Consider the following 24,104-nt stretch of genomic DNA (forward strand, 5'->3'; position numbering starts at 1 on the left):
ATCGTCTGTTCGCCTTCACCGTGACGGTGGGAACGGTCCGTCATGACGGAATATTCTTGTCCACGATGCCCGACGTTCCGTGACGCGGGAATGACAGCGCGCGCAGCTCGATCCAGTCTCCGTTCACGGACACCCCCGTGCTTGGCATTCGGGTCACACGGTTCAACAGACGCAATTGCAGTTTCATTTCGAGCAGACCGTGGGTTAAGCGTATCCCCGTTCGTTGCCAGTGGTTCGGAAACTTCTGAAAACTCTGACTCACTATTTGCCGTCGTTTGGCGCTTTCTCTCTAGCTCTGTCAGGGCGCAGCGAACGATGTGGCTCTGGTTGTCGAATTTGTGTCACGGTTAGAATAACACGATCGTGTCTGCAGGGACGCTGGTGCAATGGAAACGTATCGTTTGACGAACAAGTCTTGGGTGTCCAACACGAGTATTTACTAGGGAATTTAGGTATTGACTCTCCCTTCGAATCTGCGAGTCGTCTGAAACGATTTGACACGAGGCAGAGCCTAGATATTTATTATATTTCTAAAAGCACGCATCGATCGCACAAACGCTGGCATGTGCCAGAAGGTTAAAAGGCTGGCCGAGGTAATGCGCGACTAAACCGTTGGGAGCAAACGCATTAAGTGCTCCAAAGCGTCTTCTGCGCCACTTCTCGAGACAGACTCGACGCTGTAGTCGTCTCGGCTCGCAGCTCGTCTTGCTGCAGCAGTGTAAACACACCCCAATGAGAACTGGGTAGCGGGAACGACTGCTCCTAAGCGGCTGGAGGAGTTCAGCCGCCCACGCGGTAGACAACTTAAACAAATGCGGGTCAGGGCAACGACGCGCATCGAAGTGCTCGGGTCCGAAAGAAAACCTGGAAAGAATGGCGATGGCTGTCCAAAGGCTTCCAGCAGTAAAACGAAATGATAGCTGTATCGTCGGAGCATGCCACTCTCGTGATGACTGCGGAAGACACGTGACGGCTGCGTGTTTGCTAGCCTACTCGCGTAGAGCTGGGTTGGTGAGACGTGGAGCGGAATGACCTCGCAGATAGGTGTTCCGAAACGCGATGAAATCCGGAATTACTGATTCCCCTCGTTGCTCCCTGGGTTTATGACACCCAGTCGATCTTGAACAATCGTATTTGCGTCGCGTTCGGCATATCGAGATCCCGTTGAATGGCAGACGATCTGATGACAATACGGATACAGATGCGTTAGCGCGAGTTTCACGGGTCTGGGTGATGAGGTAATGGGCGTAGAAAGAGGATCCAGGAAATTGAAGTAATGGATATGTTTTCGACGAGGTTTGGAGTCTGTTGATGGTGAAGTCAGGATTTGAGAGAAATGGAAAAAGTAGGAGTCGTAGCAATGTAGAATCTAACTCACACTGAAAGAATCCTCTCTAACTCATTGGATGACGTGTTCTAAGTGAAATATAATTCATAAACTAAAAGATGTGGGTTTGATGAGAAATTTAAGACATCGTTCTTTTTAGACATTCCTAACTTCGTTAATATTCGAAATTCAACAAAATCCTTTGGCGGATATATTTTCAAAGGTCTATGTTTTTAAGAAAATGTAAAAAAAAAACTAGATTTTTTTAAAGTTCTAGATTACATAGAATACCCTCTTAAATCGATCACATCTCTCTACGCGATGCATTCCAAAAATCTTCCACGAAATTCAACTCGCATTTAAATTTATCTGTAATATCGAAACCTGTTTATCGATGTTCAAACCAAGTAAAATTTGCTTGCGCAGGTGTGGGTGACCGATCGTACCGCACTGGTTCAGACACAGAGGGTGCCGCGACCACCGACAATCCGACGACGCCGTTCCCGACGCCGCCGCCAACTTTGACGCCGAATCATCGTCAGGCATCGCCGTTTCCCCTCGAGAGCACCAACTCTCGTCGACATCATTACAACGGGAGCATATCATCGGAGAGATCCCGCAACGGTAACGGTACGGAGTTAATTAGCGCCGCGAGCGGGTTTCGCTCGCTGACGCGCAAGATGATACTCATAAACGCTGCAAGACGAATACCGTTGTTACGTCGCGTTACAAGTTACGCAAACCACCGTGCAGGCTCGATTAATGCAGGGGAAACGGTCGCTGCCGGTTCGAAATAACATTTGTGCAGCCGTGTCTTCTGGCCTTGTAAATATTAACCATCCGCTCCGCATCGACGACGGTTGATATTATAGCGTCGCTGCGGCGGAAATCGCGGTGGAACAGGGACCCGTTTTTGGCTAGGAAAAACATGTCGACATCGTGGAAATTTGGTTTACGGTGGGAATCATCATCTTTCACTACTTACATCGCTAACATCACTTTGGCAATTTCAAAAAATTACGTATAACGAATGGAGGATAAACAACCATTCATTCGTAACAATGTCATTCAATTTTTCTCTCGTTTCGTTGCATGTATACGGGATGGTCCACGCAACGTGTGCACCTTTTGTAACGTCCAAAATATGCGTATAGTCGATTAGAGATTAGAGATGAACGACTGTGATTCGATGGCCACGATGCAAGGAATTACAACGTAATTATTTATTTTAATATTTTACTTTAGAGGGAACGTAGATTTTCACTGTTACGAGCTTGAGAAAACGTTTCGATGCTTTCGAAGTTATTGAAAAATTTCTTTCACTGTCATAGGTGAAACGGTGTATGCGGCGCCATCGAAAAAGGCGAACACTGGCGGTGGCACCCTGGGGCGAAGAACACGTCGAGGTCATGCGAGTGCTTTGAGCAGCAGCTCCACGGCGAGCGACCGTTCGGAAACTGTCTTCCCCGACGAGCACTCTCGCATGCATCTCACCAATGGTAAGTTAGGTTGAACACCAGAGATGGGGAGAATTCTCATCCTGACAGAAAATATCAAATAACCACAAAAAACAATAATCTTTCGGTCAGTAAAAATTGAAATTATTGTCTCATCTTTCTACTTATTCTATTATTATTATTTTATCTTTGTATTTACTTTTCGATCAATAAAAATCTGAAATTATTCAGTAAAAATTCCAGTCTGAATTATAAAATTATTATTTCCCTTTTCGTATTTTTATCCGTCATTCGTTATTCGAAGAAAATTCTGCCCACCTACGATGAACACTTCCGTCTCACCTACTTCGCAATTTCTCGCGCCATTCTCATCGTCTTTCACCGCATCTTTTGTATTTGTTTTCTCATAGCATGCGGCTCGTTGCATCGAGTTCTCCGTGTAATTAGGCGATAAAACAACGGACTCGCAGATTCGAAAAGCAGTTTTCGATACGCTCGGAAACTCCAAGGATAAATTTATCGATTGCCGTGAGCACCGGTCCCGGGAAATCGCAACGTAAAATTTCCCGCGGAGCGATAAGTTAACGATCCGTGCCTCAAATACGATTACCGGACTAACAGGATTACCGGCTGGTATCGAGCCCCTGGCCGGAGTTAAATCAGGTTTCGTGTAAACGTGTTCCTCGTTAAAAGCTTAATATTAATAGGCACTCCCTGCACAGAAGGATCTCCGGTTTTCACGATGCTTTGTTCGATAGCGTCTTTTCTGGTCGATGATCGAAACGATATGATTCAAACTGGGCGTGCTTGTGATTTCCTTGGAACTTATAATATTTATGGTGAAACCAAGTGAAATTTTATTTAATTTTCCTCTATATTACAATAAAAAAGTAATGGCTGTTCAATTTATACGAATGGTGTTAGCTCTTTGCGGTCGACGACATTTTCGGGCTGGCGAAGCAGCAGGTCCAGTCGATTTTCTCAAATGTGTCGAGTGTCTTACAGCTACAATAGCCACTGGTCTCGTGAGGTTGTAAAGTCGGTCGGAAGTTGATTTTTACAACTTAAACCGACCGCAATTAGTAATATAACACAGAATTACAGAATTACAGAATTATGTGTGAACACTGAACAAACATAAAAAGAATAAAGTTATTGAAATATGACTCTCGTTGTAAAGATCGATTTCCAACCGATTTTACGACCTCACAAGATCCCTACCAGCAAGTATACACTAGCTCGATGTCTTAGAATCTCAACGCGATGCACGAGAAATGTCGAGTACGTATCTATTAGTTTGTCCACAGATTAGTTCCATCGCATCTCCCCGATATTCGTCAGGCTGAAAGTGTTGCAATTAAATTCGGATTTCTCGTGGCGCCTACTCGGTCCTCCCTAGACGGCGTGCGCTCCGACATCGTAATTGCGATGCTTCGAGAAACGGTCGAGGGCGAAGGATCTTAAGCAAAGGCAAATGTTCTAGACGCGTCGGCTGCCGTCGTAACAGCGTCGTAATCGACAAACTACCTTATGCGTCGGCTCGTTAAATAACCAATGTACTCTTGGTTTTGAGAGTTAAGTTCATTGTTGTCGAATTCAGCAGCGACGCGGTGGATGTAACTGGTAGCTGGGAGTTGGGTAACGACGAGCTGCCGCCCTGTTTCCCAGACTCCGCATCGGGGCGACTAACGCGGACAAAGAGGCTGAAAGTGGGTGGTGAGCGAAGGGAACGGGGTGAAAGCAACCAGAAAAGGAGAGCGAGGAACAAACCGGAGCGTAGAGGAGGCGGCTAGGGTAACCGAGTTAGCAGTTTAGTGGCGCGAGCGAGGCTAGTTAGAACCTAACCCAGCGAAGAAGTTGAGGAGAGACTGGTATTGTTTCGGAATGTAGAGTTTAGAATGGAATCTAATCTCGTAACGCAGTTTTGGCGATACACCTGATCAAGGTAATTGCTGCCTACGCTGATACTCACAGAGATCTTGTTAAGTGTCGATGCTGATGACTACGACGTAGATGGATTTACAGTAAACAAATTATTTCAGACCCTAAGCATTTGCAATAAGTAAATTCCAAAATAAATTCTCAAGATTCCCGCTAGAAGTCGCCAGATGACAGATGAATCCTTCGAAGCGAGTGTTGCGCGGAAAGGAGCAAGAAAAGGATAGGAACAAAGCGCAGCGCGGAGGAGGTGGGAACGGTAACCGAGTTTGCAGTTAGGCGGGTACGGGCTAGTTAGAGCGTAGGTCAGCGCGGAAGTTAGCCGAGCGACTATATTGTTTTGGAATGTCGAGGGTATTTAGGCCCTAAATTGGTCCACGGACGACGCTCGGCCAGCTTCCTCGGTTGCGCCGCGTAACGCAGTTTTAGCGTTACCACGGAGATGAGAAAGTAGCTTTGCGGCTTCTCGAGTTCTCCCTGGCCGACGGTAGCGGCTGGAAGCCAAACTTTTAAACGAAATTTCGACCAGGATCTCGTTTGCCCGTGTTTCGTTGACGCGGGATCCTGGCTACCGAATTAGTCTGTCCGCCGATACCGCGATGGAGTCGACAGGGGGCTGGAGAACGAAGGCTCTGGGCGAAGGGGGAGGGTCCGGTGGACCAGGGCAAATATCGAGGCCCTGGTGCTTCACGGATCGTTGCATCCGGGAATCCAGCGACGCGGGTGAGCAGCCATTGCCTCTGCTTGCTGAAGTGTGATCGCATTACACGTAGATTCCGTGGAAATTAGCGACGCGGATTAAGACCCGGGCCCTTGCTGTCTATGTAACGCTCCTCGGGTTGCCACGCGCACATAGGGTTATATATTAGGTACTGGAGCCTCTCCCAAGACGGATAGGTGGCTGAGAGTCTTGCCCTTAGGGCCGAGTCGGTGAGGCGATGGCTGTTAACACGGATCGGTGAATCGAAATTCCCGACGATTATGTATCACTATCGTCGACATACCTGATATACAGACATTTTATTCCTCTATAAATAATGGTCCAAAACTAATTGAAATATCGAGAAAATTTAAGAAAGCACAGGAGTAAAAATGTAAACATTATTTGTAGAAGTCGAAATTATAAGAGTTGTGTCCGAAAGTATCCGATCTTGTACTGCAGCAAGAGAAAGAGTTAAATATATTCAGTGGCGATGATGTGCCCTTCAGTGTACTTTACTTTCGAAGCTACAACCTTGTTCCAGCGATATTTTCCCTTTCGAAACCATTCAACTTCCGGAATAGCCAACAGGTGCTTCGTCGCGTTCCTTATTATTTGCTTCGCGTCATCGAATCTTCTTCCCTGAAGAGGATTTTTCAATTTTGGGAACACCCAGAAATCGCAGGGAGACAGTCTGGAACTGTGTGGAGACTCAATGTAACCTTAATGTAACAAGCACACCCGGTAGTAACGGAAGTGTTAACTTTCTTGGAAATATTGGCTTAGTAAGTGAGCTTGCAAGACCAATAACCAATAACCATAGGTAATTGCTGCTTACTTCAAGGTGAAGCTTTACGAAAAATTTAGAAACCATTACGCTACTTGTTCTTGAGGAAGGGAGTCTTGCGCGTCTATGACGTTAGCGTCGACGAGTGAGCGTAATTGTGCCGAGTCCCCTGACGGCCAGCAATTCAATAACGTGGTTTTCGGCTGGTCTGTATTAGACTACGGTGATCTAATGTAATATCAATCGTCTTTCTGGCGGTGAGCAGCACGGGATTAACGTGTACGAGCCCTGGCCGTTGGGAACCATTTGCTAATAGATGCCACGAGATGCCTCCATTAGACCGCAGGGACATTTCGACAGGCAATATAGCGTCGAAGATTTAGAATAGAATTACAAATTGTAGGATGACATCAGTCACGCATTGAATATTTCTTCATACTGTGCTCGATATTGTTAATTATCGACAATCGAGAGGCTTCGAGAGGCTCGTGTGCCTTGAATGATTATACACAAGGTGGAACAAAGTAGTAACACTCAATTACTGGAAACAAAATTACAGTTTTATAAATGAAGTTATCGTTCAGACGTTACATCGGCTTTCCTAACCTTTGTTTGCATCCAGAGAACAGGAACGGTATCACGGAGGAATAAAATTGCTTTCAGAACGATGGCAGAGAACCATGCATCACCGTACTTGAAATTCTCTTTCGTTACAGTTACGATTTGATCAATTAAAGTATCGGAAACGCTGAATACTTTCTGGGTCGCCCTAATAAATCCCAGACGGACCTCGATATTGGCTTACTCGACCAGGAAAAATGTTGTCGAACCGGCCGATTAATCACCGATCTGTCGGATTATTTAAATTGCAAATAATGCGGGTAACAGCCGTATCTTCGAAACGGACGGGTCATCCGATCCCCCGAGCGGCGATTTAATGTGAAACACGATCGTGGGAGTAGCGTATAATTTATAACCAAAAACAGCGGGGGGTGGGGGAAACTGGAACATGGAAGAAATATCGATAGCGAAATGGAAGAAAATATATTTTTTTTGTTTTTCTTTTTTCATCGCAAACCCACGGCAAAAAGATAGCGACTGGGCGGTCTGGATCGCGGCCAGGTTTTCTCGAAATAGGAATAATTTTAAGCACCACTTGAAAACTATGCCAATAGTCCGTGTTCGCCATTATCGTTACCGTTGCACTTCTTCCGCTTCGTTCTCGGTCGAAAATCCACGACCGTGCGGTAACCTAATATCGGGCTTAATCGTTATACCTTTCGCAGGAAGCAAGTAAAGAGTCTTTTTCGGGGTAACGGAAATCTTAACAGGCTGAACTTTATCGGATGATTAAATGGGGGAAGACGGATGATTCTATTCCCTGAGCTGGAATAAAAATGTCTAACGGTCATTTGCTTAATTCTTTTGTAAACTTTAGATATATGTTTACGCAATAATGTGTTTTAATGCAATGTTTTTATGTAAAAGTTATATTCTACTAGCTGTGCCCCGCGGTTTCACCCGCTATGCTTATTCTATGTATATTTCCACCACAGCCTCACCCATCGGGTCCACAATTTGGCCAAAGACTTTCTTTTTATTTAAGTATTATGTAGGGTGAATTTAAGCCAAATCGGTCCATAAAAAAGAATTTTCGAAAATAATGACCCCAGCGCAACCTAGGGGAGTCTAAGAAACAAAAGCAATCCAGAGTACTGCACGAACATATGGTGCGAATATAAGGTAGATAGATTCAGTGGTTCAGCCGTGATATACATACGCACCAATGTTTTTATATATGTATTAAAATACTTCTCCTTCATGTGGTATCTTTCGGTAACTTTCTTCTTGTCACTATGGAGTATCGTTTTTGTAATATCTTAAAAAGCGAGAATGCCTTCGTAAAGCTTCACCTAACACAATTTGTAAAATATTATTTGGAATTCTACTAAATATCTTCGACTACTTGGTATTCATTGCAATCTGTTACAGAAGAAGTAACAATATTCAATATTTTTGTCTTTGAAATATTTAACTTGTAGATATTTCACCTACTGGTTCATATCTTCTTGTGTAACTTATAATTACTAACGTTTCTATCACATATTTTCGATCACTTTCTATTAATCTATTATTACATTAATATCTTAGAATCTATTAGCATTGTCTAATGGTTTAAATCATTTCAGTCTGAATACAATATAAGTTTAGCATGGTTCTCTACTGTTGGGGCTGAAAGTATACATACGACCGCAAAGGGTTAGTAATGTTAATATACGTTACTCCCTTCGATTAGTTTCTGTTTGAATTAATACAAACTACATATTTTCAAGCACAATTTTCTTATAATAAATACAATTGTACGATCTTAATCGAGAAAACTAACACATATATCCCAATATGATTACAATATTCGTAAATTTTCGATGCGAGAATACGTTTAGTAACCGGATTGCCATAATTCTTCGCAAGGATGTCGACTAAATTTCTACCAACGCGAGGACTTGAAAGGAATGAATCTCAAGCGATGCTCGAGTGGTCAACGAACGTTGCGACCGCAGTGCCGCTGGTGTATCCCGGGAAATAATTCGTATTTACATGAATATGTACCGTCGGACGTGACGGAGGCATTAGACCATCAAATCGAATTACCAGCGCGAATCGCTAACCGCATCAAGTCACTGTCGGCCACCTTGCACACCCTTGCAGTGTCTGACTAACTCTATCCAGGCAGCGACCACGGATGAGGGATAACCTTGGCTCACCCCTTTCGTCCATTATGCTCCCGCGCGATCTGCGATTGGCTGCCTCGGCGATTGACTAGACTTCCACTTCGTCAATGTCTGTATCGAGATCTCGCATCTGATTAAGAGCGTAAATAAATAACGAGAAATCGGCCCCGTTGAAAATCCACCCCTCCACCGCTGACATCCGAAGAGGATTCATGTTTAAACGATCCCGACAACGCCAATTTGCATCGTTTCAGGTTGAAACGAGCCGGCCGACGCGCGAAATGGAATCACTTTGATAAATGCGTGGGCGTGATACGCGTCGACGGACCAAATTAAAAGTTATAAATTTCCTTGCGTCGGTTGCAATAACCTAGACGCCACGCACCGTTTAATCTTCCGCGACTCCGCTCTCGGGGGGTAAATACTAACCGAAACGCGCAGCGCCGTTTGCTTGACTGCAAACTGTCTCGCTTATTGGGTCACTTCGACTTCCTTACAACTCGGACCTTACGGTTTGTGGAAGTGAAGATGTGAAAAAGATAAAAGAGAACGATTCCCTTTTTTCCTGGCACAGTAATGCATTCTAATAATAAAGGAACCGAGTTAGATTTATTTTAAAACTAATTATTCTAAAGATATCTATCGAGCAACCCAGTAAAGTTATAATTCAGTAACTGCTAAATTTTGGAACAATCTCGCTTTTGTCCACAAGATCTATTTATTCGTCTCGCTGTGCTCCGTCTCAAAATGTCGAATGACAGCGCTCCACCGAATGAATAATTTATCCAAACGTTAATTTGTCGCGAGCAGCACGTCCACGTCCGCGGAACAGGCAAATCGAAGGAAACGTAACGTCGGATCCGTTCGCGTCACTCGCAATAAACGGGGCGTCGGGACGCAGAGAGCCGTGAAAATAACTCATCGCGGATTCACAAGGGCGAACCGACGCCAGCCAGACGTTTTTCTCGTTCGTCGTCGACGCGCGATATCGACTTTGTAATTGAGCGTTACAGGTGTTCCCAACACTCGAACAATGCCGGAAAATTGTTCAATAACTGCAACGAATGTACATTTCGACGGTAAAGTTGTCCAAGATACGGGATCGACGCGGCTGCCGCTGACAGAAACGCATTGCGCATTTCACGGTCCGGTTTAATTAAGCAATTATTACCGCTTATTACGGAAAATATCGAGCCCAGCTCGCACCAGAACGGTCTTCGTCCCTTGTTCGTCTGTAATTTCCAACCCCCCGACCAATCCTCCTCGTACGTTTTCAACGTAATCGTAACCAACCCGGCAATCGCGTTGACGAGCTCCCAGTATTTATGCTTTATTCAGTGTATCCCACTGATTGTGAGTATTCGGTTTAACGTAACAATCAGAGCACAAATTCTCCCCCCATTTGTTTTTACCGTAGCTTTAAACATCTTTTAAACGTTGATTTTCTTTTTGAAGCCGTGGGGCTGTTAGTAGTTAGGTGGCATTGATTATTAACGCGTTGGCTGCGGGACGATTATTGCTGGAAATTGTAAAAGGAGAAAAGGTGTAAATTAAAAAAAAATATCCGCTTATAGAGAACGATAATGTGGAACATTTTTATATTTAAAGTTTATTCATAGGACGTTTACTTTCAAAAATAAAAATTAGAAACTTAATTGACTTTTTCCTGAAAATCAAACTTTGCAACGAACTTCTAAATTTTGAATTTTTATTTTCGTAACTAAGCATCTTATGAATGAACTGTAAATATAAAAAAGTTTCTTCTCATCATCCCCTATAAGCTGATATTTTTTTGAAAGGGTTAACACGGTAGCTCTCAGACTGAAACTTGTGAAAATTTCCAGAGAGTAAAAATATTGTCCCGAGACTCTTGAAGATTAAATAATTCAACACTTGTCCTAGTATTTAATTTTGTAACCTCACGAAATTCACGAATTCTAACCAGATTAGTTTTCATTACCGTCTCACCTTCGAAATGGATATTTTAGTTCCTTAATGAAAAGTCGCGTCACCCATTTCTGGGTGACGTGGCGACCAACGTGTTAAAAAGTTATATGGATTAAATCTGGAGAGGATGTTGACCCCTAAACGCTTCGTCTCTCGTGCCCACGTCACTGTCTGCTGTATATTAAAACAGGCAATCATCGAATTACCAGAAAATCGGTTCCGCGTCTCCAAATTTAAGCTCTCCCGTGAAACGCTCGTCGATTTGCCACCTGGAAGTTGGTGCCAGTTGCGTCACACCACGAATCCGCGTTATTCGTCGAAGGTGACATCGTTGAACGCCGCAACAGACGCAAACGTATTGCGCTTCGGTATCAATTATCACGTCAGGGAATTTTAATGAAAAACGAAACGAGTCTCGCGCGTTAATGAGCAAAGTTTTCGACCTGTCGACGCCGTGGAAAGCGAGTTTGAACGGTCTAATTACAGACGAACGATTCTTCGCTATGTAGGCCACGCTCTCGTTACATCGTCGTTACCGTTTAACGCGCCACCGTGCCATTCAACGTCATTCGCTTTTTCTTTTCTATCCACCTTTTATTTCTTCTTCGCCTTCTTTTTTTTTTTCTCCACGCTCATCACCCGTCGTTCACGCGTTAGTCTGGTTCCGTTCACCTAGCGAAAGCCGGCTTAACGTAACAGCACGTTTCAGTTCACACAAGCGCACAGCCAACCTCGCCGCACTAATGCACTTTTCTCTCTTTGCACATTCCTTGACGCACAGGTCTGCCCAGGCCTATTTACTTCACAGGTATGTAAATTATGTGTGACTGTGGCGCTGTGTAGCTCTCGATGTTGTGCTTGCCAGGCGTATGCTTCTGAACAAGCTCGAAACGAATGCGCCTCACGCTTACAGCCATTGGGAATTCATTATGATAAACGCTCGATGGATGTGCATTTTGTATTCTTCAAGAATCGTGTACACGATACAGAGAGGTATCTGTATTTTTATAGCGTCTTTTCTTTTGTCGTTTAATTTAAAGAAAAGGATTTAGTACATAATTTTATTTAAATATCCAAAGTGAAAGTATAGAATACTGTGGTCAAAATGTGAATATTACAATACTATGTTTTTACTTTAACCCTTTGTACTCGGAGCCATATCGTTACAGAATGTGCAAACAAGAATCATGTCGTTTTGCATAATGTAATTTATAAAACATGTAATTTACTGTAATAATACTTGAGCTTGTATGAATCTTTAGACATGGAGGAACATATTTGTGTCAAAAATTAAAATTCCTTGTTTCCACATCTCACTTTCTGATATAAGTGCTGTTTGTCGTTTTTTTAAGGTGTAGACTATTCACAGATTCTTTTTCCATGTAACACAAGCTCACATCTGTTATAAATATATCTACTATACTACACGTACCATATATAAATTTTATTTTTTGTGATATTTGAATTGAATCTTTCAAGGAATCATACACTTTTACCAATTTTACGCTCCCATAAGTTTATCCTGTGTAATCACTAATCCTTTGCCTGGACTTACGATGTCTCCTCAGAATAGATATCCGAGTGCAAAGAGTTAAATATTTCCGGAAACCATGTATAAACTCTTTCTTCATATTATAATATTACTTAAAATAATCAGTTTGTATATCAATGATTCAGTACTATAGACGCTGCAATACAATTTTACGCCCACAATGAAGCACAGGTGTACGCAAACGAGAGCAAGTTGCGATCGCCGAGTTAATAGATTTTAATCCAAATGGCCGAAGACCAAAATTCCATTATCTAGCTGCGGAGTTGCGGCAGCCAAGTTGCACAGCTTCGCGAGAGCGTAATAAACCATCGTATTGCAGTTAACCTTGATTTACAATAATGTCCCCTGTAACATTAACAGCCCCTAATGGTTATGTATTGCCTCAATTATATATAATATACATATATATTTAACACACTATCGATCCACCCAACGATCGTCCCGTGTTACAGGCACTTTCTGTCGCGCAACCATGTTACGATTGTCTTGTGCACAGGGTACATGGATTACGTTTATAAACTACAGATTGCGCCAAGCAAGTGCGAATAATTCGCGCCAAACTTGTTAATCGAGTTGAACAAATGACTACTAGAAGACGCATTTATCTACCAGCGACGTACAGCTCCTTGCTAAGTTAGAATAGTCGTGTCTGCATCCAACCCCTGCAATGTATCGGGTTGTCTGGAAATCCATGCCGATTTTTGGTAGCTGGTACAGGTCTGAATATATCGGAATGCTTGAGAACAAATAAAATACATTTTTAAAGGTGGAAAGGTTGTGGAACAAAATGATATCTATGTTATTTAACATTTTATTTGCCGAAAGGCTATGTAGATTTTTTAATTCCAGTATCTACCTAGAGGAACCTATTAACTGTGTTTTTGGTTGTCTAATAACAACGTTTAATTCAAGGGAACAGACGAGGTTTTCAATATACCCAGCAACAGTATGGAGAATTTAATGTCAGCCTAGATTAATACACACTATCGTACAAAATCCTCTTCTAAGTTGTAAACTGTTTCTAAGTCGATTGGTAGGTAAAATGTTATAATCCATATACCATATATATATTAATTATGGAAAATATACAAGTATTGTGTAGAATGTACAGATAGAAGGCACATTTGAATTTTTCTTAAAAATTGGTACGAACTTTCTGGGCAACCCAATGCCCATGATCTAAACACTTTTGGTCGTTTAATCAGAGATATATTTTATTTATTGGTTTCATTTATGAACAACAGATCTACCTGTTCAATTTTATTCGTGAAATTCTCAGAACGAATTTAATTTCTGTTACTGCAAATATCAAACGTAATTCGATACATAGAGCAGGAACGTTGTCGATAAATTGCGTATAATTGAAATTGAAGTGTTACACTTCGTTCACATAATGCATAAATTTGACTAAACAATAACGACAGTGTTTATTTTCCGAGGCTATGGGCGCAACGCGGCGGTGCTTTCATGGAGTACGGCCTCGAATATTTGTGCTGCTTCCAGCATGCCTGGCAGCCCTTCCTTTGTGCCCTTTATATTTAGGTAACTTTAATTATTCCCTGGGAAGAGTTCCTTACAAGTTTGAATAACTTTATAAGCAACTTGACTTCGGAACGCCCGCAACACGAAGCCCTAAGGGCCGGAACGTCGCAGCGTGGGCGGAAATGAAAAATTTTTAGAATTGTCGTTGCGGCTTTGACGCCGTAATAAGTGTTTATATTTAAAACAGGGAAACCTAAACCCACGCCAGTGCAAAAATTGGCTTTCATTATTAATTTGCGTGCACAATCTGTTTATTCAGTTTCGTGAAACGTGCATCGTGCACATGTACAAACGCATTAATAATATTAATAAAATGTAAATATTAATTTCAGTTAATTTAACGATCAAACATTCCTCTGAATTAATATTTGTTTATTGTAAACCCGAAGTAGGAATGTTCATTATATCGTACAAAAAATACAATAAGGTTTCTGTTATCAAAGCCAATTGTACATGAGAAACAAATCAGTAAATAGATTTACTACGCGTAGTTTCTTTGACCAATACCCACACATCTATTCATACCAACGTTATTAAATATGTTTCGTAACAAATTCGACACTATTCGTCACTTTCTTGTCACTTTAAATTCATGAAAACAGACCAAGCGTAACTATTACAGTCGATGAGTCTACAGCTACACCATTTTCTCGTTAGAGACACCAACACCTCACACAAAGGAAGATGCATGCTACGGGCATCATAGGCAAACACTCAGGCACGTCGCATCCACAGCATAGAAACACACTCGCATTTGCATTTTGCGTGCCTCAGCTATTGCAGCTTTTGATGTGCACTTTTGGATAATGAGCTCGACATTATAATAATGCGGTTAATACCAGGATCGCAAGGTTCCCCTACATAACCCATGTCTCTCTCTCTTTTTTTGTGCACACCAGGAAATCGAACACAGTCCCGCGCGAAATATATCCTTGGTATCCGCATGCATGAAACCTAATTAGGAGATAGTTAGTTATTGATGCCGTTTAATTTCTCGCATTTCCACTGGGCGGTTATCGCTATTACGTGGACCCAGCCGCGAATAAGGAGACGTAAATGAGACGGAATGGACTTTAATATAATTGTATCGATATTTAAATTATTCTTGTTATACAACGTGTGTCTAGGAAGTATTGAGACTGGTTGTTTTAGAATATTAATAGGAACACATTTACAAATCTACATTAAAACATTCAAGTATTAGTTTTATTGGGTTGCCATTTTATTTAAAACAGTGTTGACACTCGTTCGATTAAAATTGAGTTCTATTAGTGCGAAAACAGCTTAAATTAAAGACGTGGAATCTTTTCCTATCGCTTAACCCGTTCACTGCCAGGCATATTTAAAGCGTTTTGCCTTGGACGCCAAGATTTAATACAGATGTGCAATCTAGGTTATTATTTTTATAATAAAAAGTGATATTAAGTTTGTTATTTTGAAAAGAAAATTGACGATCTTCTATTGCAATAACTCGTGACTCAAAAGGCTATAAACTTATCCCGTGTGTAATTGCAATCAATTTGAACTACAAGACATCTCGTAGTTGGCAGTTAATGCGTCAAAGGTTAAATTAGACTTATTAAAATGAATAATCCAAGCTCGTACAGATCCATAGGTACAATTAATATCCAGAATTGAATTGAAATCAAGTTACATAGAAAAACGTAGAATTCTAGCCGTCTCAATGCTTCAGATGCACAAGTGCACGTATAGAATGCGGACGTTTTATTGCGAGCAAGTGCGACAGTACGAATTTCCGCATGTTTCTTTGCAGACACGGGTAGAGATTCACCACCGGAACCAGCGCCACCGGAAGTGCCGCCGCGCGGCCCGTCTCTCCACGCGACTCACACTCTGCGATCGCAGCAAAATCGAAATGGTTGCCCGCCGAACGCTACGGGAAACTTCGCCGTGCCAACTGAACAGATGCAGACGGAAAAGTATTCGGGTAAGTTCTATTTTCACTATTCGACCACCATTCGGAATTTTCCGCGACTTTCCAGGCACTCCAACTCAACCGAACTTGAACGCACCGTGTAAACTTGAGATTAACTACTTCCCTACAGGGTTTTTCAATAGCCGATTTTTTGGAAACATGACGTATCCGTGGACTACTTTTTAGGTATTCGGGGGCTGTTACGAGAATAGGTTCAACAAATTCCTGACAGGAATTTTACGTTCTATTTTTTTCTGTGCTAGTAGAAACCAGCGAGTAGTTAAGGTGTGTATATGGTCAGACATCTCAAGAAGACAGGTTTAGGTATTTTAACCTCGACGCCATTGTTGAATATTTTCCCCGCACAAATTTTGCACGATATACTTCAGAGATTACGTTTTTACGCATTTAAATTTTGCCCTTTAACGTGTGAGCATTTTTGAAAAATGCACACGGTTTATGAGTAAGTTTTGTTCCATAACGTAAACAATATTTTATTTCTTGTATATATTTTACTGCATACCTTAATACACAAACTGTTTGGCTTGAATATCTTTGAACCCATCGATGCGTCCGTACTCGTCAAAGGGTTAAACTTGATATTTTCCATTTTAATAATTCCCTAAGGTTGTCTTCGAGTATTAACTCGCCGTGAACGCGTGTACGGTTGCGATAAGTAGCGATAGTTCGAATTGAACCAAGAAGCACAGAGTATAGAAACGCTTCACAGCGAACAGCAACCCTTCCAATGTATCCCCACGTGACGATCGCTGACGCATCGGATTAAACTTCTGCGCGATTGCTCAGAATTAATTAGGGAACGGCTGACGAAGTGCACGCGTGGGCGGCGTCCCTCATTATTTTCGCAGCCCTTCGTGCTTTATTGAAACCCTGAAGATACATTACCGATGCAGCCGTTAGTTATGAAACTTTCAGAAAGATAAAATTTCCGACGAGCCGAGAAAGAAAGTCGGGCAATCTGGCTCGCTTCGGAGGGAGGGGCGGAAAGAATTTATTAAAACTGATTACTATTTAATTCGTTGAAGCAGGAATGCAACGGAGCGAATCTGACAATGAGTACATAGTAGAAAGAGGTAGAATACTGCAAAAGTTGGGCATACGAGGGTAGAAAGAAAAAAAATCTTTGAAGATCTCATCATAAATCGAACTAGTCTATAGTTACATACGAGAATCACCGAACTTCGGCAAGAGCGAACAACTTTCACCACCTCGTCGACGTGACGTGGACCAGGCCTCGTAAAGCCGGCTACATTGAGGTCTTCCTCAAGAGAGAGTGGGGGTCGCGTTTCCTACTTAACGGCGGAAAAAGGCGCGCCACACACAGAATATGAAAAACACTGCACAAGAAAGTGAACGTCGCGAAGATTGTAAGAACGCGCAGTGTAGATCTGTTAAAGTTAATTAAAGATTGCATCCTCACGTAATTACAAATGTCTTACATGATAGACCCATAGTTCGTTACAGATCACAATATGGTCCAAAAAAGCCTCCCTTTCTTCTTCAAAGTGATACACAAATTTAACTGTACGTGCGTAATTGACTACTGGGGCAGGTAAATTCTATTTTCTATGATGGGATCGGAAAGCTTTCTATCTGATGGAGAATATGTATTTCTGTTGAAGGAAACTACGTAGAAAATTTGTATCCATCCTCAATAAAGCTGTCTAAAAACGTTACGGTTTACATTTGAATGACTCTCGTAGTATCTCTGTTTGGTTCTACAGTTAGGACAGATAGAAGATCCGTTACTCGTTTGGTTCCAGTGGACCGAGTCGTTGCGGTTCGGTTTTTAGCCAAGGAGTGTTTAATTTTGCCTCGTAGCCCGGTTATGTAGATGCGAGAGGTCGTGAGCGTTGGAAATCTGTTTAAACTAATGGCGAAGTAGACCGGGGGATTTTGCATTAACGCCCCCGTTAATTCATTGTAAATATACTCAGTGTGTATTCGTTTCTCTATATTTCTATGTACATACCATTAGTATATTGCCCGGTGACTAAACATCGTTTGTACCGTTCGTAACGGCGCAGCCCCAGGAACATTTTGGGGCGCGGATCAGGCCGCGCTTGCGCCTTGCGTTACGTGTAGCTCCGCGTGTATTCCGTGTTATACGAGCGATTTACATACTGCCGCGTTCGATTCACGTTTGCCGATGCTATAAACACTTCTACGATAATCGGGACGCGCTATTAACAAGCGTGGTTATTGACGGTCGTTAATCATCGCAGCTGCCTGGAGACGATATTTTCGAGTGTTCGGCCGTGTTACAACGCGTTTTAGGATCACGACACGGGAATGAGGCGACTGACGGGGTGGAGTTGAATCACCATCGACACCTGTCCTGGCCTGATCTTCGAGGCGAACGTGGTACAGATGATTTTCGACGTCGATTCGCCTGGATTGCGAGATTTCGGGGATCAATGCTGCTTTTGTCGATCGTGGGTTTATCTTGGCATGGTCAAGTTGGCGCTCATTGAAGCATTTTGTTAGGGTACAAGACTCTAAGCAAGGTAGCTCACCAGGTACATCGTACAGTGATGGGGATACTATACTACCGGTTATTAATTTTAATACACTATCGTATTTGTGATTTTTTTCGAGGAGCGATGCAAGTAATAAGCTATTTTGTGATAAATTCATTTTTATTGAAATGTAGTAATCATATTTGAATGAATTGACAGGATTTTCGAACAATTGGATAAATGATTTACTTTGCATTCATTAAAGTACTCGCTCTTAGCAGTACACATAGAACCGCACATTTAGGGCAATCTTGTTATCAATGTTTATGAAGTTTCAGCTTTGACTGCTTTCCATTTCTGTTGCAGTACATCCCACAAATTCAATTCCTCTTGTTAAAGTTGCTTATGCAATGGATGAAGATTTAATAAAAACGGAAAGTATACGATTTAACAATTTTAGACAGATATTTAACAACAACATTTAACATCGTTCTGCCATGTCTTCTTCCCTCAGTTTTGCGAGCCGCGGTTTCCTCAGCCAGGAATTTTACACAAACATCTGCCCATTCTTCTGAGAGTTTTGGTTTAATTTAAAATTCAGAACTAACGTTGGCTAGAACTGTATAATAACGAGATTACGAATTCGTTATGGCCGACGACTGTTTGGTTTAATAACATCGTTCCACGTTTTCCTCATATACCTATCATGATTTCCAGGGTGCACGTACACGTTTAGCGTATTTCACTTTTCCTGTTCGTCTTGATTTATGGTCGAAAAAATCACAACAGACAGCAATGCTTGAAACTGCACCGCCAGGAGTATATGAATTCTATTTTATAGCCGAACGGTGTTTTATTCAATGCGATTACTTCCGGTCGCTCTGTAAAGCAGTACGAAACGATTGGGTGGCTCTGTATTTTCCTAGGATCACTCGAATTTTACGGGCGGCGTTTCGTTGCTGTATCGTTGCTCGGTGCATGGCTCGCTATGTTTACACGCGAATTTATAGTAATGCATTCTCGATAAGCCGTATCGCTTTAACGGAGCGCGAAGGTTCATTGAATGCGGCGATTCTTTCCATCCGTGAAAAATCAATACCTTCATTGCCGACCTTGTTCCAATTTTTATGTCCCTCAATGAAAACAAACAGCAAAACACTTTCCCAGTTGCTCGTAAACGTTAGATCGCTTACTGGTTCGCGTGCTAAACTTAAATATAAGCGATCCTGCATCATACTAAATAGGAGTACGTTGTCTAAGAAAAATATTCTTCGTGGGGTTATGTTGATTACAATTCAATTGGATTTGCGGGCTTTTATACATGTGGCGGTGGGACGTATGGTGATAGTGTTTTATCGGAGAAGTCGCAGATGTAAATGTGTACCATTTACACCATCGAATCGTTCGTCTCTCCTCGTCCATCTCCGCGTCCGAGAGTATCATATCACGGCGCGTTAAGTCCGTCGCCAAAGCGTCAACAGGCGACGTGATGGTGATGGGCGAAAAATCGAGCGAGCCGCCATGGTTTTCGGGTATATTACCGTGCATTACGAGGAAGTAACTAACAGACAGGCGCGGGATATATGCCAGTGACAATTCTTCCGTGGACAATAAAGCAGCCATTTCCCCCCGTCGATGACCTCCTACCGATTTGTTGCCACTTGTGCCCTCTGGTCACCCCATCGAACGACGCTTCGTCTCTCCCCTCTGGCGTTTCCGTCGCGTAATCAGGTTCGCGCGGTGTATATCAAATTATACGCATGGGGTAAATTTTACTGCTTTTAAGTCTGCCATGTTCGACTGGCAGCCGCATGCGACAAATAACGCGGGGATCATTTTCATGGGCGATGCGCGTGTATCGGATGTCAGCGAGCACTTTTCAGGGGCAACAAAAACGATACAACTTGCCTGGCGTTTACGCTCGTGAAGCACGTCGCCTTTTACTGCGTTCAGCTCGATAGTCAGTGCTGGCTGAATCGCGTTTAATCGTTACAATTGAAACGTGGCCATACGTTGACAACTTTATAAATGATAAGGGAACTGGTTATAAGATGTTGTATGCAAACCCCCGTCCATAAATATATGGTCACTTACCACTTTTAATGAATAAATAATATACATCATAAATTATTACTGTATAATAATTTCACTTTTCGCATTTTGTCCCGTTACATTGGATCCGCCATTTAGAATTTCTAAATTCTGAATTCAGATTTGGAATCAGCGACCTCAAAAACCCCTGTATACCAAATTACATAAAAATCGATCGTCAGGAAAAGTAGATATAAATGTTTCTCTTTTAAACAGCTTTGAGGGGTATCCTAACCAGGAAGTACTACAATGTTTACTATTATGTCAAGGAATTTAGAGGGGTGGGCCATTCAGGAAATACTACAATGTTTACTAGTATTTCTCAGAATTGGACGGCCTTGCAAGGACGCTGTATGTATATAGGTCACTACGTCTGTCACTCTCTTATAATTGTCTATAAAATAGGGAAGTCTGGAATTCTAACAAAATTCAAATTAAAGGGTGGAGTTTCTACTATCTAATAGGTAGTTACTGTCATTGTTAGATACTGTTAAATAATTGTCTTTTTAAATATATAATTATTAAATTTTACCCTCATTGTACCATGTAACTCGGCATGGAATCGTCCGATTCGATTTTAACGAAATTCAAATTGAAGAACGGAATTTTAATTATCTAATATATTGTTATGATCATTGTTAGATACCTTTAAACATTTGTTTTATTTATTGCTGTACTGGCCAGAAATATAATCCTTACTTATAATCCTTACTTATCAGCGATGGTGCACGTAGCGTCTTTAGGCGTTAGAGTTCATTTATGCAATGCTGTGAAAGAAAACAAATTTTGAAAATCTTCCAAGTGGGCACAGAAGTCTCCCAAATAGAACATTCTATCAGATCCTGCACAATCTGTCCCGATTCCTACTAGAATTAATTCCACGTGTCGCAAGCTATCAGTCAATGTTGCGAATCGATGTTCTCCAAACCCCCTAGACAAGTGTATCAGACCTGTCAACGACAATCCCCAGCGGTTTCCCATCTTATCGAACGCTGCAAACGCCTAGGCGCGACGAGTATAACGCGGGATCGTCGCGAAAATTCAAATCGTGGGGGCGATTCGCCTCCAAGGAGAGAAACGGCGGTATTTTCCGTCTTACCGACGTCGTTCCACGCAAATTACCCCGTGGCCTATGCTTTGCGGTCGGGCAAGCGTTCCGCGGAACGAAATTCACCGCACCCCCGAGAGCGTCTACGGAGAAACGGATATTATTATCCGGGGTGCTTAAGCTTTACGTATTTTTGCATAACCGGAAATTAGAAATAATTATTGTTGCACCTTCGGGAACGGCGGGCGTCGCGCGGTTACAGCCGAGCGAGCGAAGCTCCGCCGCTGGCGCGTCTTCGGCAGAGTTTTATTTGGGAAAATAGAGAAGCGCCCTCGCGGAATTACCGAGTTTTTGCCCCGGTCGTTCCGCGTCCTGGCGTCCTACGCCATTTTTCTTCCGTTCGTTGGGAAAGAGTGCACGCGTGGTCGCTGGGAACTCCCGTCGTGGTACGCGGTGGTAGGCGGTTATTCCCGCTTTGAAGTGACAAAATATAAAAGTCTTTGTATTCTTCAGTTTATTATTATAAGTGCGATATCATTGGATTGCGGACTATGTTTTCTAAACAATAAGTTAAGTTGAAAATCTAGATGAATGTTTATGCGGTATGTTCAAACACAAATACAAACAGGTTCTGACGAGTTTAAATCTCACTTAATACGGAATATTATCTTGCTTCAGTTTAAAAAACTGTGCAACATGTAATGAATTACATAAAATTAATTGCATATTTATATAAATATTGCATAAAAAAGAGATCCAAGTCGATTGATTGAAATTTGGCGAGGTTAAAGTGCCCACCGATTTTGAAAATACTGTTTCAAGAAAAACGCATTTAAAGTTTCCGATACGCTGATGTGCGCCCCTACTTTTAAAGCTCAAAATTGCTCTTACACTTTCGATATCGACCTCTAATTAACGTCACATCATTTTCGTATACATAGAAATGATCAAACTAACTCTTAAACCATTACAAATAATATAACGAATATGTAATGTAAACATTTTTGAGTAATAACTTCTGTCCACTTACAGTATGTAAATGCAAAGAAACGAGAGGGGAATTGGATGGCATTGTTACGAATGAATGGTTGTTTATCCTCCATTCGTTATACGAAATTTATACCTAGATAAGGATTTTGCCCCTCTCTGTCAGACGCGAGCGAGCTGGAGATAGATGATAATGGTCAATTCCTGGAATGCTACCACCCTCGCCAAATGTCCTGATGCGATCTTGTTCCGTGGGCATTATACGAAGCATTACTGTAAATAACGCGTTGTCGCTTAAGGATGTCTTCTAACTTCGACGTCGAGTTGAAGTAGTTGTGGAGTTTATCAAGACGTCGCGCCTCTTCGTCTATCTTTGAAGTCCTCTCTAACGTTTCCTCTTCGTTCTCATCAAGCGGTCCTCGTTGCAGTAATTATGAACTTGGATTTAACTTGTATGACCGCTCGACTAAAAGTAGCGCGCGAATTCAGATAAAATAGCGGTTTCCGCTAACGTTGAAAGAAGTATTCCCATCTGGAAAGGAAATTTCTTTTGCTTGGATAACTTTAGATAAATGGGAAAAATCAATGATTGACTCTATGTGGTGCTTTATATTCGTTCGATCAAGCTAAATTATGCATTATAATTTTAGAGGATAAATTAAGTAGGTATTCATGTTCTTTACTTATTCATAAGGCTCATAAGAATTTACACCCTTTTTGATTTTTTCAAATAAAGGATATCGACTTATCCGTTCAATTAATAACCACACGAATATTAATATCAGCAAAAGATTACTCTCAACATATAATTTATTCCGTTGAGTTTCGTTACAAACTCCGTTGCAAACTACTTTACGTAGAATAAAATTCAACGAAAGTCTAGGGGTTAATATTCTTGAAAACGTGCAAGAAGATCTACTTCCTCTGCTTAGAAATTAATTACAGCAAACTTGATCTTTCAACGTTGGATACTTTCAACACACCGAAGACTCTCCGGAAACTATAACGCTCGAAAGCTTTCACGACTTCGAAGCTATCAAAAATTAAAACTATTTTAAATCAATAAGGTCCATCGAGTTCTCCTAAAGTTTTTCTAAAATCGTGCTAGTACTGCCGCGATTTCGTAACTTTCGCATGATAAAATTACTCAGAAACTTGTTCGTAGGTGAGCAAGAAGAATAGAGAAAGAGGGAGGGAAGGAATTTAACCTTCTTGATCTTGAACTTTTTTTTGGACGTAAAAGAATATTCTACGCGTGCCCCAAGTTATTTCGCTTTCGATATAACTTTAGTTGGGTTAAATAATTGTTGTTGAAAAAAGAGGTTACACAAGTTGAAAACTTATACAATACTTCGATGTACATAAAATCTTGTTATTACTTCATTAAAAACTTCTAAATAAGGCTGAAAAGTCGGATGGGTAATGAATGGTGTAGCCCCTTAAAATAACTTCACGTGCATTGCAATGCATAGAAAGTGGAGAGAGGTCAACGTCCTGAGGTGTCTCGACGATTGTCTTAATCAAATTTTTGTCCACTTTGTTACCAGCGGCCGGGCATTAGGAGCAAACTTCCATCGGGG

General features: G+C 41.8%; 1 protein-coding gene across 4 annotated transcripts in view; it reads left to right on the forward strand.

Moving 5' to 3' along the window:
- LOC128887652 (teneurin-a) overlaps window positions 1-24,104 on the forward strand; it is a 766,007-nt gene that overhangs the window by 311,091 nt on the left and 430,812 nt on the right. For all 4 annotated transcript variants that reach the window (XM_054143776.1, XM_054143796.1, XM_054143805.1 and 1 more), the window contains exons 5-7: window positions 1,754-1,957; window positions 2,659-2,826; window positions 15,757-15,930. In XM_054143776.1, coding sequence (XP_053999751.1) covers window positions 1,754-1,957; window positions 2,659-2,826; window positions 15,757-15,930 — 546 coding nt within the window. The remainder of the gene's footprint in view (window positions 1-1,753; window positions 1,958-2,658; window positions 2,827-15,756; window positions 15,931-24,104) is intronic.

Source organism: Hylaeus anthracinus, unplaced genomic scaffold (assembly GCF_026225885.1).
Source record: "Hylaeus anthracinus isolate JK02 unplaced genomic scaffold, UHH_iyHylAnth1.0_haploid 0, whole genome shotgun sequence".
Lineage (NCBI taxonomy): Eukaryota > Metazoa > Arthropoda > Insecta > Hymenoptera > Colletidae > Hylaeus > Hylaeus anthracinus.